The sequence below is a fragment of the Tachysurus vachellii genome, chromosome 20 (genome assembly GCF_030014155.1).
Source record: "Tachysurus vachellii isolate PV-2020 chromosome 20, HZAU_Pvac_v1, whole genome shotgun sequence".
NCBI lineage: Eukaryota > Metazoa > Chordata > Actinopteri > Siluriformes > Bagridae > Tachysurus > Tachysurus vachellii.
In genome coordinates this window covers 6,035,001-6,054,927 of record NC_083479.1, presented here as the reverse complement: position 1 = coordinate 6,054,927, position 19,927 = coordinate 6,035,001, and the positions used below count along the sequence as shown (strand labels likewise).

General features: G+C 41.3%; 1 protein-coding gene across 1 annotated transcript; it reads right to left on the bottom strand.

Moving 5' to 3' along the window:
- Window positions 1–556: 556 nt before the first annotated feature.
- On the bottom strand, window positions 557–19,742 carry naa25 (N-alpha-acetyltransferase 25, NatB auxiliary subunit). Its single transcript, XM_060895206.1, has 24 exons — window positions 19,646–19,742; window positions 12,140–12,225; window positions 10,793–10,931; window positions 10,503–10,621; window positions 9,180–9,254; window positions 8,992–9,099; window positions 8,822–8,900; window positions 8,611–8,722; window positions 7,459–7,548; window positions 7,071–7,243; window positions 6,557–6,669; window positions 6,136–6,343; window positions 5,536–5,625; window positions 4,761–4,941; window positions 4,552–4,651; window positions 4,299–4,450; window positions 3,742–3,867; window positions 3,252–3,495; window positions 2,804–2,933; window positions 2,602–2,667; window positions 2,416–2,513; window positions 2,181–2,291; window positions 1,922–2,068; window positions 557–1,515 (listed from the first exon to the last, which is right to left on the bottom strand). The coding sequence occupies exons 1-24, from the start codon at window positions 19,701–19,703 to the stop codon at window positions 1,393–1,395; spliced, it is 2,928 nt and encodes a 975-aa protein (XP_060751189.1). The 5' UTR covers window positions 19,704–19,742; the 3' UTR covers window positions 557–1,392.
- Window positions 19,743–19,927: the final 185 nt, after the last annotated feature.

The window sequence follows — 19,927 nt, the reverse complement described above, 5'->3', positions numbered from 1 at the left end:
AGTTCGGATAACTTTGAGGGTCGAGCGTCACAACAACTTCATTCACACAGCACGATTCTCCCTCATCTTTCATTCGATTAAAACAAAAAAAGAAAGGAAGAAAGAAAGAAGAAACAACAACAAAAAGCCAAAGAGGTTTGACCCCTCTACCCAAACACAACTCGAAAGCAGAGCAAAGCTGCAGCACACACTACCCCAACTATAAATAAAGAAGTTTATCATTTCATTCTAACGCAATTTGTAAACAGTTGTTTCATTCCCCTTATTACAGATCAACACATGAACAAACACTTCAGCTGCTTGCGCGTTTATAGTGACATGATTTTTCGTTTCCTCTTTTTTTTTTTTGGTATGCGTCGATATTTAAAAAAAAAAAAAAAAATCCTCACAATTTCAGGGAACCTCAGTGCATTTACATTGTTTTCTAAAACAGTACAAACAGTAAACATAATGCATCTTAAAAAAAGTGTTTGTCCCCTTTTTAATGAGTGACCTTAGTAATGAAACACAACATATGGCCTGTGTGAAGAGCATCGGTTTGTTGTTTCTTTAAAAAAAAAAAAAAAAAAAATCCAGACTTCAATGATCGTATGAGCATTTACATCTATGCCAGATCATTGATTAATGAATGAACAGAGACAAACCCCATAGTAAACGCTACATCACGTGAACGGTTCTTGCAGTTGGAGAACAAACCGTTACGCAGGAAAGCTACATCTCGCAGTGTTTTGTGCTTGACACACACACACATCCTACATGAGCTCCACTTGTAGCGATATAAAACTGCAAATGAACTAAATCATTAAAGCGACATTCTCTCTGTGTTGCTCAAAGACCAGTTTGGAGCAAATGTGTTTTCACACACACACACACACACACACACACACACACACACACACACACACACACACAATTACTTCAAAAAGCAAGATTTAAGCTGAAGCACCAAAAGCAGCCTTAGCCACTCATCTGCTGTAGCCTATGGAGTCAAGCTCTGACATGGTCTCTGGAGGAGAAGCAGCTCACAGGGACGGTGGGTAGAGGGGCATCGACTGCTAGACGCCAACAGAGAGACATCGTCAAACAACGACGGAAAAAGGACAAAGCAGTTCGCTGTAATTCCGAGTTCGAGTGAGTCTTCACACTATGTACAATAATTTATAGAGCAGCTCTTCTAAAATTGCTTATTGGTTTGCCTACGCTAGCATTCTGAGGACATGGGGATCCACTTGATCGGTAGCTCAGAGCACCGCAGATGGTTTGTGCTGAAGCGGTGGGGAGGTTTTTGTGCGTGCCTGTGGAAGGGAGGTGGCGTCAGAAAAGAGCAAGGGAAAAGTGAATGGACCGTCTTGAAGGACGAGAGAAACGCGAGTGAGCCACGAGCCGACAACATCAGATCTTCAGGGATTTTATGGTGTCGCTTCGTTTCTTCAGCAGCTCCCCAACCTCCTGCAGTGAGCGCTGGTAGCTGCTCTGCACTTTATCCATCACGGTCTTCATGAAGGCGCTCTCCTCCTGCACAAACACAAAAACACGCCGGTCACAACCACCGCATACGTACGACCCGACACTGCTCATCACTAAGCATACAGAGAAGCATGGTGGTGGTAGCACTGTGTTGTGGGGGTGTTTTTTAACAGCAGCGACTGGGAAAATGGTCAGTAATGAGAGTAAGATAAGGGAAGCAAAATATAGAACAAAACAGGGATAGTTATGCAGCCGGTAACTGTCTGTTTTGTTGTTTGTTTAAACTTTAACTCAGAATAATCTTTCACTTTAACACAAATTCACTTTAAGAGTTGACTGTTAAGTGCATTATTATATGAATCACTGAACTGTTTTTCCCAACAGGTTTTGCTTTTAAGTAACAGAAGTAAACACGTCACGGCCCCACAAAGTGTGAACAGATCAGGATGCTGACCTCAGTCTGTGTGACTCCCTCCAGAGTGAGACTCTCCAGCTTCAGAGATATTAGCATGCTCTCCTGAGCTTTAATATGATCTAGAGCCTGGCTGAGGATGTTCTGCAGACTGCTAGTGAACTCCTGGAACCCAGAGAGCACCACAGGCTGAAAAGGAGAGAGAGAGAGAGAGAGAAAACAAAAAACAAGAATAAATACAATTATTTCTGTAGAGATCATCTTCTTCCAAACCGTATGGGATTCTAAAGCCTGCTCTTACCGTTACTGTACTGGTGTCTTTTTTCTTCTTCTTCTTCTTCTGTAAGCTAGACTTGAGCGGCCGCAGCATGCTAGCGCAGTAACTGGACACCCAAAGGACAACACAAATTGTCTGGTGCAAAACAAACACACAAAAGTAAAATGTCATGCTATTAAAAAATATGATAATACGAGTAACATTTGTAAAGAAAAAAAAAAGAAAGAAAAGTAAACACACAGTACACCAAAGGCCTCACCTCTACAAAGTAGACTAGGCTTTCTAATAGGGAAGGCTGTGTCTTACGTCGGTTGTCTTTGACTTCCAACAAGTCGCCTTTGCATTTATTCAGCATATCTAGTAGAGGACGAAGGCTGGTTATAATATAGAAACACCTTAAAAATGTACAAGTAATACATATATGGGGGAAAAAAAGCAAAAGTACCTTGAAGCTGTACTGTTAATGATTTAAAGAGGTTTGATATTTGAGCCTGAAGCTCTGCTGACTGATCTGAAACAAAGGGAAAAGGATATGATAGGAGGAAACAGTTAACAGTTAAGTAAGCACTCCTGTGGGTGTGCGTGTGTCCCCGTCCCAATCCAATCACATGCAATGGCAGGTCATTCAGTGTGTCCTGTAATCTTACCTAAACCGGCAGCCTCAAGCTCCTGTAGATGAAGAGGCAGCTGCAGGACAGAAAGCTGACACTGGCAACTTCCGCTGGCCAGAGCCTGAGCCATCCGAGTGGATGGAGGTCCGAGCAACGGGTACTGCTCCTGCACACACAATAAAGCATACACTCAAAACATAAAACAAGTAAAATTGTAAATATTCGATCATTAACGTTTCATTCTTTGTGATTCTAGTCTTTTTATTTATTTATATCTATTAAAAAAGGGACTTTAAAGAGACATGTCTAACAATTTGGTGTGTGTGAGTATGTGTCAAAATGAGTGTGTGTGTGTGTCAGCTAAGACTGCAGCAGGTGAAGCTCAGCAAGATCAGAGTAAATTTGGTCATTCTTCCATTTATAATGCATGGAGATTTTAGAATAAACCCCATCAAGAAATGAGTGTCAGACAATGTCGTCTCACCTGTGAGTGTTTTTCGGTGAACTGAGCCGCCTGACTGAGTGTGTTCTCTAGCAGCGAAAGCAAAGGCTGCAGGCTTGAGGGTTTGGCACACACACCGTTCTCGGTGGTTTTCTCCGAGTTGTGCAGTGATGGAGGATGGCACAGTGAGGAGAGGCAGCCTATAAGCCTCAGAGTCAGAGAGCGAATCTTCAGCCACAACAGTTCCTCTTCTAGAGAGCACTTCCTGGCCTCCTCATTCAGTTGTCTGCAGGAGTAACACACACACACACACTCACACTTACTAATCCTGTTTTATAAAGCTCAATTGTTATGCCAAGTGAGATGAACCATGCCATCTTTGTTAAACCAAATTACAAGTGTATATTAACAGATCCATAATATGAAGGTCTAGAAACCATTAAATATGAATCCAAACAAAAATGGGGCATCACAAGAAGGTGATCAGAGTGTATGAACATTCAGGGTGTGATGACAGAACGCTGTACCGTACCGGTCGTTTGGGTTCCAGCTGACAAAGACAGTGAGATCCCTGTTGTCCCTTATGTTGTCCCATGGAATGTCGTCTTCTTCAGGACACAGAGACATGGACTTCAAGCTTTCCTCTAAAGTAGAGGATCTGAATAAGAAATACAATAAGCACAGATCAGTGATTATAGAAACACCCACATGTCTGCACAGACAGAGCAAAAGGAGACGTTTCTTGCAGTGATAAAGCTCTTTTAATGATCCGATATTAATACTATACGCAACTTTAAAAGGAGTGGGTGGATTTCTTTAAAGACACAAACTACTGTATGCGGGTTCATTGAAAAAAGTGCTGTTGTGGTTTTTAAAGCCAGGCGACAGTAAAAAATAAAAAAAAACAAATAAACCCTACTTGCTTCATGCCAATAAAGCATTACATCAGAGGGCCAATCAGGATGTGTCTGATTCTGCAGATTTGAGGTCTCAGAGTATTTGTACTAATAAAATATGTTTGCATATTTGTACTAATAAGATACCTGCGGATCACCACAGGGTTTGTTACTACGGAAAAACTAGACTCACATGTCTGCTTCAAGGAAGAGATCCAGCAGCATCCTCTCTGTGCGCACCTGGGCAAAGTGCAACGAGTTGTTCAGTCGATTCCTAAACGCAATGAACTCCGGGATCTTCTCAAATGCACCATACTTATATGCCTGAATAATGTATTCTGAGGTCTGCAATAGGAGAGAGAGAGAGAAAGAGAGAGAGAGTTAGAAGAAGGTTTGGATACTGCAAAGACAGTAGACACACTTTCTCTACAACTCAGACAGCTTACATCTTTCTGGTTTGAATGGAAAAACCTGAGGGAGAAGTTACAGGACTGAGAAGCAGCAGCAAATTGGCCCAAGGACTCTGCATAGCGAGTCAATAAGTATCTGTGAGTAGAAAGAGTAAAAAAAATAAAAAATAAAAAAATCAGATGCTGAAGTGATTTTTTTCACCTGATTTGTGTTAAAATAAAATAAAAAAAAAGTAGCAGCTCACCCTATGGTGTCATGCTGAATATGTTTGGCGTCCAGGCTGGAGTAAAGGTCCACCACGGGCTCGAAGGCTCCCAGACGGCAGTAGAGGAGCAGGAGCAGCAGCTTGAACTGTGCGTTAGAAGAGCTGTGTGATAGTCCTTCCTCCAGCAGCCCTAGACACTGCCACAGCATGTGCTCATCGCCTGGAACATACAAGCCACAAGACAGGAAGCTGTATAAGATGGCAAAGACAGACTCACAAAACTTCATCTTGGTAATCATTAGATAAGATTAGTTTTATTTGCCAGTACAGGTACATTTATACAGATTTGGTCCTTCTTCTTTCTCCCTTCCTTCTTCTTAATGCCTTGTCCACACAAACCCAGTTAAAACTTCCCAAAGGTTTTTCGGGCCACAAAGAAATGCAATTTCAGCTGAATTTCACGCTTTTTTGCTTGCCAGAAAGGTTCATTTGCACTATGTAGTGATGTAGCATTCTACAGTGTTTCCGGTAACATTACAACACCTGTACAAAGCTGTGCACATGACCTCAGAAAGTATGTGAGGTTATGTGTTTTTGTGAATCAAATTTCAGCATTTCACCAAAGTCAGCCAACGAAGGTGTAATAATCCAGTTGACAGATTCATTTCTCTTTTTGAAGTGTCCTTTTTAATTATTTCTATAAAATAAAACATCTGAAACGCATTATACTGTAAGGATTGTGTAATGTGTGTTACAGTGTGTTGTGTAAGAGACTTTTTTCCTCGTCACAGGAGAGTTGAATGATAAAGCTTACCAGTCTCTATCCACAGGTCTATGTAGACGTGAGCAGCCATGAGACAGTACATGTCTGAGAACTGCAGCTCCGTTTTTAAACAGGACTTTCCTTTGAATAGAGGAAGAAAAAACACAACACATGGCGATTAACAAATTGTGTGCGCGCTCACTTTAAACAATTTGCATGTGGTAAGAAAAATGGTCCAGGACACTTCCATGTGGTTGTTCTCAAACCAGTCCTCAGCGTGTCCCAGACAGTCCACACTTTCTCTCACACCACATGGTGAAAAGAGCAAAAATGTGAACCGTCTGGTTGCTGGCAGGCCTGAGGACTTGTCTTCAGACCCACAGACCTTAACAGGCACAGGTAAAGTATGAAACATCACTACAAACATTACACAGCCATTAAACAGGACCGTTTTTAGGCACTGGTGAATTATTTGGTGGATTTTACTTCTATAGTTGTGAACATTGGTAAAACAAAACGAAAACAGGTGGTATGACGAGGATTTTAAGGGGAAAAACCTTAAGACTATGGCAGGAAATGAATCTCATCATGACACTGAACTTTGTCTGAAACCAACCCATACTTGGGAGGGGTTTTTAAGCAGGATCTTACCAAACTGTAAGCCGTGACGGTAGTGATGCTTGAGCTCACAAATGAGGGCCAATTTGCCTTCGGGACCGAGCGCGTGTTGCAGGCCTAGGCATCGGCTGAGTTGCGTTACACACAGGTGCCTCTGCAGTGAGCGTGTGTCTCCCGGTAGGACCGTGCCAGCATCATCTGGAGCCCTGAGGGGCACCGTCTCCGTCAGCCTGTTAATGAACTGAGCCATACATAGAAAGATCAGAACACAACCCAACGGGGCTCGTTAACTGCTCCGAGTCATCTCTGAGAGACCTTAGATAGCTGCAAACAAAAACCAGTTTGTTACTACAGAAATGCATCACGTAGGGTAAACAAAGGCAACTCTGGAGTGAACAGCTTAGAATAAACAGACAGTCCTGACCCATTCTCCTGACCCATACGCCGTGACTACCTGGACACGTTGGTCCCGTACAAGAAGGTCCAGAAAAATCTTCAGGTCCGTGATGCAACACGGCTTGTCTCCGAACTTCACAAAGTACTGAAACATCAGTTCGAGAGGCTCACCTGCAAAAAAAAAAAAAAGAACAATAGGAATAAAGTGAGAAGCATATTTCTACATGTACTACAGTTACTATGGCAACATAACATTAAATGAACAATTTGACATCATGCTTTTCCTGTGACTTTATGTGTAAAGCAGGCAGAGAGGATTTTAAGTAGTGATCAGCCATAGCAACAGACAGGTGAAGTGAATAACAATAATGATCTCATTACAGAAATATTACACATTTACACATCTCACTACTGTCCAGCTTTCTATCTGCGATTAATCAAAAGATTACATCCTTGTGTCCTGCAGCCAGTGAAGCAAACAGGCTTTGACCCAGAGGGCGTAGAAACAGGAAATGAAGGTGCTGGAGTGCTTCATGAGTATCTGACTATAACGTGCCACAATGCTGAATTACCAAGCTGCTGTTCCTGTGAGCAGTTCCTCTGACGGAGACGTTGTATGAGCTCTAGACGAGCAAGGTACGGGCCCCTGAGTGGCCGGGACTCCTTCACATCCTCTGCTGCTATCCGATCCTCCACGAAACTGATGGCCTGGAGCACAGAAGAGTGCACTTCACCCTCCATGCAACTAAAGTACAGGGAAAGAACCATAAAGAATCTCGGAGAGGACACTGGAGCACTGAGATGTCATTATGCAGGCCTTAATCAACTGAATAATATTTGAATAATTTGGTACATTACAAACATTCGCATGCCTGTTTATATTGCTGTAAAGGAAACTCATAGACTAAATAAACAGATGCAATCTAGTGGACTACGTTTAACGATATATTTGGTACTCACTGGTCTCCTTCTTCTGGAGGTGTCCAGCACTGGTCAATGAGGTGAAATAGAGAGTCAAAGTACGACAAGTAGAACTGCCAGTCATCAGGGCTGGATATGGAGGAGGGAAAAGAAAAGATCAAAAAGGTCAATAACTTTTTATTATTATTATTATTATTATTATTTAACATAGTCTGGTATTGAAAACTCATTTCTCATCAGTCACGTAGGACTTGCATTATCATCCCTCAACTTTAAAGAGGCAACAACATTGTAACGAGGGTGAAAGTTCATTCCTACATCTTCAATAACCAGTTTATCCTGGTGCAGTGAATCTGAAGTGTTGTACACTCAAGATTTCAGTTAGTCCACACCCTTTTTGACGATTACAAATAAATGCATTTTAATGGGGCGGCTCATGAGAAATTGTGTGTGTGCACGTGCGTGTGAGAGATATGGACAAAAAAGGCATGAAAGTTTGAATGTCGATGGCAATTATGATGGGGTGCGGTCGAAGAAAAGACTAAAATAGCTCGTATTTGTCTGGCTATTTTTCAGGCTTATTCAACAATAGATGGCATTCATATTGTTCATTCTTAAATCTAATAACATTGACTACTGCACAACAAAGCACAAAATCGTCATGACATCAGGATTAAAATGTCAACAGAGCTACATTTTATTTATTTATTTCCTGGCAAAACACAGTTAAGCATAATCCCAAATGACTTTTAGCTCTACTGAGGATACAGGTAAAGGTCTGGAGGAAAACAAAAGGCAAAATAGGACCAGGTTAAAGTAGATATTTCTATACAAAAGCTGTCTGTGTGTCTGTTTGCTGCTGTGTGAATAATAAAACCTGTCACTACTGTGTGTAAGTTAGCCAACTGATTTGGCACAACAAAGTACTTTTCAGCATCCATGTTATATTGTTACTGATGATTTTCAAGACCATCATGAGCCTAATAGTATTTCTATTAACTGTACATCTTCGGAATTGATTGTTTTTATGTCTTTTTTTTTGACCAAGAAACATTAATGAACTGCGAAATACACAAAGACAGAAGCTCCTTGTCGAAGCTGCTGGTTATGAGAATGGTAGCCGATCTGATACACACCACTTCAGGCACTTGGCAACCTTCTGAAAGACTTTTTCATAGAAAAACGGCTTACTTTTTGAGGAGCAGTTTGCGTGAAAGGGCATTGCACTCAGGCCAGCGCTTTAGCTGGCGGTACAGGAGCATGCACTTGTTTTCCCGGCTCTGCAGCTCACTGGTGAGCTTCTCTGAGTGAAAGACACAAACACATAACCCAGTCAATTCAGTCTTAAACTGATTGTCAGTTTAGAAAATCAACTACCCACATTTTATGGCTCCATCCTCACCTCCGAGCTGCCCTCGCACCACCTCCAGCGCCTCGTCGTATTTCCCCAGACGCTCCAAGATCATGAAGTACAACTGCACCTGGATGAGACACCCGACACACATTATACCGCGCAGTCAAAAAAGAAAGACGAGCAGGAAAAGTGAGCCGGAGCAGGAAGAACGCTCTTACCTCTGCCTCGGCTTCGATCTTCTCCTCTTTGACCATCTTTTCTACCATGCGCTCAGCGAGAGGCAGGAACATTGTGTGGGACAGTTTCTCGTCCTGGGCTGAAATGGCCTGGAGCGCAAAGTCAGAACATATGAGGTTCCTCCTGCTGCATATAGATCATGGGAAATCTGTGCATTCAGTGTACATACCTGCATTACTAGGCTCATAACCGACCAGAAGTAATAAGGGTTTTTGGGAACAATCTTATAAAGAGCCATTCCAGCCTGTTTTAAAGAGAGACAGAGAAGCAAAGACGGATGAGAGAGAAAAAAAATTATTGTAATTACAAACACACTGAAATTCCAGCAACCAAAATGAGCCAAATATAACCAAAAACATTTCAGAGCTGGTTTTGAGCTTAGTTTGAGAATGCAGACTTGACAGATGTGACTTCTTGCAAACAATAAGCAAGGTGAAGGCGGCAGGTGCTATGGTGCAGTCAAAACAGCCCTAGAGCTAAACACCCTCAAAACTGTGGAGATGATAGTGGACTTTAGGAAAGACCTCTCAACACTACTCCCCCCTCACAATATCTAACAGCCCGGTGTCATCTGTGGAGGCCTTCAAGTTTCTGGGCACTACCATTTCCCAAGACCTGAAATTGGAGTGCAACATAAACTCCATCATCAAAAAGGCCCAGCAGAGGATGTACTTTCTATGTCAATTAAGGAAGTACGGTCTGCCACAGGAGCCGTTGATGCTGTTCTACACTGCAGTCATTGAATCGGTCCTGTGCACATCCATCACCATCTGGTTTGGTGCAGCAACAAAACAGGACAGGAACAGACTGCAACGCACAGTTAAAACAGCAGAAAAAATCATTGGTTCCCCCCTGCCCACTCCCCAGGACTTATACAACACAAGAACCAGAAACCGGGCAGGAAAAATCACCACTGACCCTTTCACACCCTGGAGACAACCTCTTTCAGCTCCTTCCTTCTGGCAGGCGCTACAGAGCTTTGTTTACTAAAACTGCCAGACACAGGAACAGTTTCTTTCCCCAGTCTAATCAATCACCCTGATTAAAAACTCACCATAATTATATTCCCTGCTTCATATCTATAAGTACTGCATTATCAGAACTGTCAGTCATCACATCATCCGTATAGGTTACACACACTACTGCTGCTGTATACTGTACAAAAAGCATAATATTGCACAATATTGTTATTTGCACTTCCCACACTTTATGTACATAACTGATCAGTCATATATTCTGTATTCATATTTAATACTCAATGTCTATTGTATCACATCTGCATTGTCTTGTATAGTCTGTATTATCTTGTATAGTATAGTGTTTTTTATGTCTGTACTTTTGAGAGTCACAAACAGCTGGAACCAAATTCCTTGTGTGTGTCACAATAAACCTTGGCCAATAAACCTGATTCATTAACCTATTATAGTAACAAAGATGCTCCGCAAAAACAGATGCGTGTGTGTGTGGGGAGGAGATGAGCATATAGCAGCACCTGTTGCATTTTCTTGTACTCCCCGACACGTGCATATGCCATGAAGAGATGTGAATGATACTCCTCGCTTGTAGGGACCTTCCGGACTGCTGCTTCATACAACTTGGTCACTAACTCCGCTGTAGACGGAGAAACACAAAAAGGTAGTCGTTTTAGAACAAAACTGAAACAAAAACGGTGCTTTTTCAAACATCTCTGCATACTATGGTAACCATAGAAAACAGCATTATTGTACAGTATCAAATAGCCCTTGCATGCACTAATCCTACACCGTGCTGTAGGTCACTCACGCCGGTGCATCTCTCTGTAGAGGATAGTGAGAGCCTGGAGCGAGTTATCATCAGTGGGCTCCAGGCTGGCAACCTCTTGAGCCAGAGTAAAGGCTTCATCCTGCTTCCCAGTGCGCTGCAGACCAATAGCCTTCAGAACCTAAACGAATAAAGATATACAGATTCTGTTTTCAACAAATATATTTTAGAACCTCTACATCAGTCACATTACCATCAAAAGAATCATGTACACAGTAGACACACACATCATCATCAACCTACAAGCTTTTCTCATAACGAGACCAGCACTGAAATACGTAAAGCCGGCCAACGTTTAATCTTTTGTGTCACAGGGCAGCATGACGCACACTGAGGACATCTGCTCTCCTCCACGTACATGAGTTTAGACACCCACGATTTGCTAGTGTTGCGATTTTTCCAGCCATAAGAGCTGTGGCATCATCAGGATTCCATGTGGTCTCCTGCCAATGGCCTTCTGATGGACAAATCTGGGTTTAGTGAACGCAACACACTGATTTATTGCCTTGAGATGAATTACAGAGTATAAGTTAGGTTTGTGTGATCGTTTGGTGCATCCTATTTATCACTGACTATCTCAAGCTGCTAATTTGAGGCCCTCTTCATGTTTTGTTAGCTTTATCTGTTCGGCTAGAAGGAACAAAGTGAAGCCAGATACGTCAGAGATTACACTTTTTATTTTGGTCGATCTTAAAGCTGCAAACATCATGTTTTCCAACAGACAGAATTTTTTACAACCTGATCATTATGGAGATAAGCTGCTGTACTGTACCTTATGATTCAAAATAAGTGATACACGACCTGTCGGTCAGTGAAGAACCAGAATCTGTGATTCACTGGGCAGAGGCTTATCTAAACTGAACAGCTAAAGATTAGTAAAAACAGTCCCGTAGCAAGTCTGCGTCCATGATCGCTTCAGATTTCTGGACAGGAGTGAAACCCAATGTGGTCGTCTGCTGTTGTAGTCCAGCCACCACAAGGTCTGTGTTGTGAGATGTTTTTTTGTGCAGAACAGTTTTATTTGAGTTAGTGCATTCTTCTTGTTGGCTTGAACAAATCTGGCCATTTTCCTTTGACCTCTCTCATCAACAAGGCATTTTCGCCAACAGAGATGTTCACTTGCTTTTTGTGGTTCATAGCATTCTGTATAAACTCTAAAGACTGTGTATGATAAGTGTTAAGAAATACAATTATGTAAGATTAATAGAGAAAGAGAGAGAGAGAGACAGAGAGCGAGAGAGAGAAAGAGAGAGAGAGAGATCTGTATTTGAACATCAAAAGGCTTATTTATGCACAATGGAGGTCTGGGATATTTTGGATGTTACTCACTTTGGCACAGTGAAGATCCCTGTGCTTCTTAAGCAGTTTGTCAGCCTGCTGTATTGCCATCTTGTTATTGCCATTATCAAGATAGTCTAGAGAGAGAAAAAGAGAGAGCGAGAGAGAGAGATGTTCAGCTTCGATCATAATTTATGTAACAGATGTACATTCACTTAAAATAGCTCAAAAGAAACCAATTATAGATTTTCTTTTTATATATCAACACTCAACACGGTGACATTCTCACATTGTAAAGCACATTGTTTAGTAAAGCACACTGTCAGGATGTCTGCTTTGTGATTTACTAAAACCACATACACAAATTTGTGCCATTACTTTACACTTATGTCCAGAAAGCTTGCCAAAGATGCCTAGTTACAGTTGCTAAGCAACCACTAATCAAGTGCTTTTTTTAAAGGCAAATCGATCAGACGGGTTAAAAGCCTGTTTAATTAAAAGAGCGAGAGAGAGCGAGAGCGAGAGAGAGAGAGAAAGCGCAGTAGACATCAAATGTGACAGCAATACACTATCGGTTATTTAGCATCGGTGTCTCGACTCGTCTTTATTAGTCTTCTCAAGGGGGCCGAGCAATTATGATAAAGCATGCATTCACATTCAGCTTTATTTGGTAACAATAACAGAGTTAAACTGTATTCATGCCATAAAAATAAAGCAATAATGTCTATCCACATGTATAAGTGCAGCATTAAAGGAAAAAAAGCAAAAACAAAGGGACAAAGCCAAGTACACTGATAACACAGGTAGAGCACAAACTGGCGAATACTCTGAAGCTTACGCTGCACACAGGGTACAAGTCTGATAAGCAAGCTGACAGGACAGTGAGGAAACACGGCGTTCAACATGCTGCTGTTGTGATGTTTTGTGTGTGAGGTCAGTGCCCCGGTTACACTAAAAAGAATGTGCAAGGCCATTTATCATGACAGCTGGCTTACAAAAGTAACTAGAAGAGGACATAGAGGACAAAGACGTATCGAGTTGTCCTTTTACTTTGCCTCTACAGATGACTCATGAGTGAAAATAAAAAATTTGCACTACTGAGCTATTGAAAAATGCTTAACTATAAGCAAGAGACTCATTTCGGTGCTTGTCAACGAGTTAAAAAAAGTGGCAAACAACAAAATCCAAAATAGTCAGACTGCCTGTCCAAAAAAAAAAAAAAAAAACTTAAACAAGTCCTAACGAGGCAGACATTATTAGTCTTGTGAAAAGCACACGTCATGGCTCTTCTTGGCAATACAAGCAGGACACAGATCTTTAATAATTAATGTATATAGGCATGATACTTAACCAAGCTGGGTTTTCTTTTTCACCGGCCCAAAACATTCCAATCATAAAAAAAAACAGACTGTGAAAATACTGGTACACACAATAACTGGTATGCTGCTCGTAGTGCTAAAAGTTCCAGAGTGATGACAGATACAGATACCCAGGGTTATAAATTTTGGCAGCATCTGAAATGGTTTACGGTGAATACTTTCATTTTGAGTAGTGTGGACCATGTGTGACTGATACCTAGATGATGTACTGCTAAAAATGTAAGTAGTCAATGCTTTCAGTCTGCTCCACGCAGCAGAAGGTGGGGGTGGAGGACACCAGATGGTGTCGTGCCGCGTGTTTCCTGAAAGGCCGACACAAAGAGCAAGGAGACGCTAAACCGTGAAAAGCTCCTTCAGAGCAGAACGTGTAGAGTTTTAGTGCACTTCCATGATTTATGCATCAATATGATAATGAGGTGTTAAATACTATAAAAACTATTAACAGCTTTTTGCTGGTCGGTCTGTGGATCAGGAGCCTATCCTGGGAAGACTGAGGGTGAGGTGCGAAAGCATCTTGTATGTACAAACCACTGGAATTTTAATTTAGCCAATCCACTTACTGCCATGTTTCCTGGTGGTGGTAGGAAACCTGAAGGACATAGAGTTAACTAAATTGAAAAAAGACGCACCGTTAGAACTCGTGTATCAATATGCAGCAACTGTACAAGGTCAGTTTAACCTGCTGAAGATCTTACTGAGCAGCTGCCATGATATTCTTGTATATATAGTTAAGCACACCATCAGCGTCAGACACGCGTGGTACGAGGGCAGAATGAACAAGACTAATTATCCTAAAAGTCCTTAAAAACATTGAATGCAATATAAAAAGTGAAGTGAAAAAAAGTGAAAGTGACGTGACATACGGCTAAGTATGGTGACCCATACTCAGAATTTGTTCTCTGCATTTAACCCATCCAAAGTGCACACACACAGCAGTGAACACACACCCGGAGCAGTGGGCAGCCATTTATGCTGCAGTGCCCGGGGAGCAGTTGGGGGGGGGTTCGGTGCCTTGCTCAAGGGCACGTCAGTCATGGCTGGCCCGAGACTCAAACCCACAACCTTAGGGTTAGGAGTCAGACTCTCTAACCATTAGGTCATGACTTTCCCCCAAAAGCCCACATTCCTAAGAAGTCGCTTCCATTATATAATCGAATCAGGAGCTACAGCACTTCTCTTGAGGACGCTGTTCGACGAGTGCATGGGGAAAATCAGCGTTACGGTTGCATGGCTTTAACACAATCTCGCACTCATCTACAAGTATTTTTAATTCAATAATTATTCCCAGCTCTAATGAAACTTAAAATGGTTCCTGGTTTATACATCACGCCTGGATTTAAGCACTCGTCTACAGTTATAGATGTACTACAACCTCCGAGACATCCGAGACCTTTCAGCACAGGCGAGTGCCTGCATTTCCATAAAGCTCCTCACTGCTACCGCACACAGACCTGATTAAAAACAAAAAGTGTGTCGAATGGATCGATGAAGGGTCAAAGCCGTCTGGCAGGATCAAAGTCTTATGTAACTGCAGCTTGCACCGAGCTCGCTCACGCTCTCGCTTTCATCAAGGACTAACAAAGCAAGGTTGGTCCATTTCTGGACAAGATGATGAAAAGAATTTGAGATGTGTTTGGGGGGTTGGGGAGAGAAGAGATATTTCCATTGCGATGTACCAAAAAGCAGAGCTGAACACTGAGTACCATGATAAGATAGCTTTCATCTCCCCACCGGAAGCCCTAAGGTCTCTGTAGCTGAGTGAAGATGTGTGATAATCAGCCACATTCATGCAAAAACTGTTTCTGCTCCTGAAGCATGATACACAAAGGGGAGCTGAGAAAGATCACATCTCATGACCTCACACATACACGTTCAGCCAGTGTTACCAGTGTACAAAAAATAAATAAATAAATAAAATAAAACAATATTGCTATAATAATAAAGTTTCAACACTCCGGTGGACAAGACATTTTACAAATGTGTTTTACGTCAGTCCACATTGTAAGATTTTTTTTTAACAATTTGAAAAATTTGCCACATTCTGCTAAACCTACCACTGTTACATTATATGTGGCTAACGACATTCAATACAACAACAATATAAGCCGTTTATATTTGTTTTTTTTTGTTTTTTTTTTTAAAAAACAAAACATTTTGTGACTACACCACCCTTCTAAAGATCATACACAAGGTGCATTATATCGTGCTCAGTCAGTGAAGAGCGCTGGAGAAGCGTGTGTGTGAGAGAGAGAGTGTGGCTCTGACGGCATGTCCCCCTGCAGCACAGATCCCCTTTCACAGCCTCCTCCCCTGCAGCAGTGGCTCTAATAGAACTAGCTGCTCCACCAATCTCAGGTCTGCCACAGCACAAACAATTAGACCGCACACACAATTTAGACACCAAAACACACATGGCTGGTGTATGAGATCCTGTCAGTCAGTGACCGTCACCTCCTTACTGTCAGATCTACTCTTTATGGTGTCTATATAATTAGAATAAATATTACAAAAAGCTCCTGGCTTGTTTTTCATAACTTTTTGAATTTGACTAAAGACTTCCCTCAATTAATTTTTATATAATTATTGTATTTATTGATATCTCTCTCTCTCTATGTGTGTGAAATATATATATATATATATATATATATATATATATATATATATATATATATATATATATATATACACACACACATATATATAATATATATATATATATATATATATATATATATATATATATATATATATATATATATATATATATATATATATACACACATACATACATACATACATATATCATCTTTTTACACTGAAGAGTACTGCAATAGCATTTTTTCCCTATGCTGATTCCTAATGATAAGTAAAAAATACATAATTAAAAAAAGTTAAAATGTCAGTATTTAATTAAAATTTATAGATAGATAGATATATAGATAGATAGATAGATAGATCTCAGGATGGAATTATATATATAAATTTTAATGAAATAATCAGGAATCCAAAATATGGAGGAAATAAATGCTACTGCACTACACTTCAGTGTAAAAAGATGTTCTTTTCTCTGATGTTTTCTCTGGAATATTATTCTGCTTTCCTTAGAGATGCGTAATAATGCGTAATAAAAATAACAGGACGCAGTGATCCACAGTAAGAGCACGTCAGGTACTAATAGCGATCAGGAATGTACATGGTAATTGCCGACGCACAACCTGTGCACATCAGGCATGATTTGAATCTACCCCTAAAAAATAATCTGAAATGATAAAAACCAACAACAAACAAAAATAACATACATGGACCTTCAAGGATCTCACATGTAATTCACCTCATTATTCTGATGATGGAATTCTGGATGCTTAAAATAAGAACCTTGTAGAGCCGTTCTCGACATCAGCATATACTGCATTCTGTAGCGTGCTGCGAACTAATGCCGGCACGATAATATATTCTTGTTGCTGATAACAAGCCTGAAACCTTAAGTACAGCCTGATAGCAATATATTTTAACTGCCAAGGTTTTAATAGAAGCACTTCACATAAGAGGTCCCTGTAAATCTGGTCAAACTGCTCCATCACTCAAATACCCAAAAGGAAAAATAAGACTAGAGACATCAACATGACTTAATGCTGTAATAGAGTGTTTATATATACACACGCACATGCAGTCAGAGCTGTTTTGGGAGCAGAAGAATGACCTACAGAATATCAAGCATGTGTGAGAGAGTGTGTGTGTGTGTGTGTGTGTGTGTGTGTGTGTGTGTGTGTGAGACCTGACCACTACTCCAACAGGGAGCTTAATGACATTGCATTCTGAATACAGAGACATTAATATGGAGTTAGCAACCCCTTTGGAGCATCCACATTTCTGGGCAGGTTTTCCACAAGAGCTTTTTGTGTTTCTTGCCCATTCATCCAGTAGTGAGATCAGGCACTCATGTTGGACAAGAAGGACCTGGCTCACAATCGCTGTTCCAGTTCATCCCGAAGGGGTCTGATAGGGTTGAGATCTTGCATTGTGCACTGGGGCACAGTTATGATGAAATAAGAAAAAAAAAGCCCCAAACCATTATCCCGCCTACACCAAATTTTACAGCCACTATAATCCAGTCAGGCAGGTAACATTATCCTGGCATTAGCCAAACCCAGAGCTCCAAACTTTGTTTCAAAGTCCAGTAGCAACATGCTTCACAGAACTACTCCCTACGACTGCATGCAGCTGCTTGGCCATGGGAAGCCATTCCCTGAAGTTTCTTTCCTGCTGATAATAATCAAGGTTGGAATCAGCAGATTGCTGGCGACTTTTGCGCATAAAACACTCATTTGGCTTTACGAAGTCTTTCCTATTTGTGGCTGAGTTGCTGTTCCTAAAACATTTACACTTTCCAATAATACGGCTTGCAGTTGACTACAGAATATCTATCAGGGATGAAATTTCACAAAGTGTCTTATTGCAAAGGTGGCATCCTATCACACGAGCACGCTTGAATTCACTGAACTCTTCAGAGCAACCCACATTTTTCACAAATCTTTGGAAATCCAGACTTTATACACACTCACACCCACACACACCTCCTGGTGCCACCAAAACAGCTCTGACCAATGTGTGGCTATGTAACCCCATACACAGCAAGCTAAGCTGTGTGTTCTGACACCTTTCCATCATTGCCAGCATTAATTTTTTTAGATTCAAGCAGAAGCCTTTTAGCCTTCACTTATTAGTTTTGTAGGTCGTAAAATCTGCAAACTGAGAACACCACCTTAAGAGTAGATGCTCTGTACCCGTCGTCTAACCATCACGTGTCAAAGTCGGTTAGAACCTTGTGCTTGCGCATTTCAGCACATCAATATTAAGATCTAACTGAGCCAACATGAAGCTTTCTATCAGGATATGTTTATTTAACAACTTTGTCGAAGAAGTACTGTGTGTCAGCACTTTCTCTCCTCCTTAGGCAGGTTCCAGGTCGTTTGTTACATGCCATTTTTCGTCTCCTTAATTTCAAAAAAGGAAAAAAACTAGACTGATACGAGGTCTACTGTTTACAGCTGTCATAATGCAAGTGCTAGCAGGAATTAACTTGTCTCTAGACTTTCCACAACATTAAAGTATGAAGTGTGCCAAACTGTATTCTCATCAGCAGAGGCATATCGCTTCATAACAAGCTGAGAGAGAGAGAGAGTGTGTGTGTGAGGGAATGAGTGAGTGAGTGAGAGAGAGAGAAAGAGAATGAGTGAGTGAGAGAGAGAGAGAACTCTGACACCAAATGTCTCTCATGCAATCCCCCAAAAAAGTACAGTCTATATTTAGACGACGTGAAAAGACTAGGATGAGAGCAGACATTCACCAATGAAGTCCAGGTCTTACAGTCAAATAAACTTCACCCCCAACAGTGGATTTAATCATATTATACACAGGAATACAGCAGACTCGTCATCACACAAAGCTGTCAATAATCTGCACAGTGTTTTATTCCCAGTAAACTCAGCCTGCTAACCGGGAGAACGGTTCAATGTCACGACAAACACCGGCTCTTCATTTTCACTCCTCATTTGAATAAAACCACCAAGTAACCAGCTGAAGCTAACAACGTGTAGGATTACAATGGTATTAAACCATTATTCAGACAATAAACTGTTCAGAAATGCTGTAACTTTTTCTAAACGGCGAGTAAAACACAGCGGCTGTTCTACAACTAGCTGACCTGCTCGTGCACAACACAATTCACAGCCACAACGCTCATAGTGTGTAGCTACTTAGCTAGCCACTTAGCCCCTTAGCCACCTAGCTAGCTAGCTAGCACGGCTAGTTTACTTGACATCCAGTAGCCTAGTAACTAGCTAGCATTGCTAACGTTACTCAGCTAAAGTTATCCCCGACAACCGCAATGCACCTCGAATACTTTACTGGTGAAATAATAAAACGTCAGGAATCTCCAGTATTAATAATTCGGTCAAATAGAAATGTGTTAGCGGTTAGCACATTAGCACAATTTGTGCGCTCGAGCGCGCTGTCATTGGGCAGCGCGAGCTAAGCGAGTCCGCGGACGGAGCCCTGATGGGCCTTACCGGCTTCCATCCCTCACAAACCAGACTCAAACACATCCAAGTCCTCACTGCACGCGCTAAAAGATACACATGTAAAGCGTTCTGTTACTCGGACAGTAATTAATTCTTACCGTAAATTGGTCTCAGTCTTCTGTCGTTAGGGTCTTGCACATGGCCCCTAGCCGCCATGTTGGAGGTTAGCAGGATTAATAACAGCGCATGCGCACTTAGTTCGCTCCGGAAAGGAAAGCTGATGCCCTCTGGGTTCGCGACCTCGCTACTGCAAGATTTACTAATATTTCACTTTACTCGATATTTAATGTTCCGTCGAAATTCCACCATATGTTATAACATTCAATATATCACACGAAAACTTTCGCCACAGTCAGAATATGGATGAATTTCCCATAAGC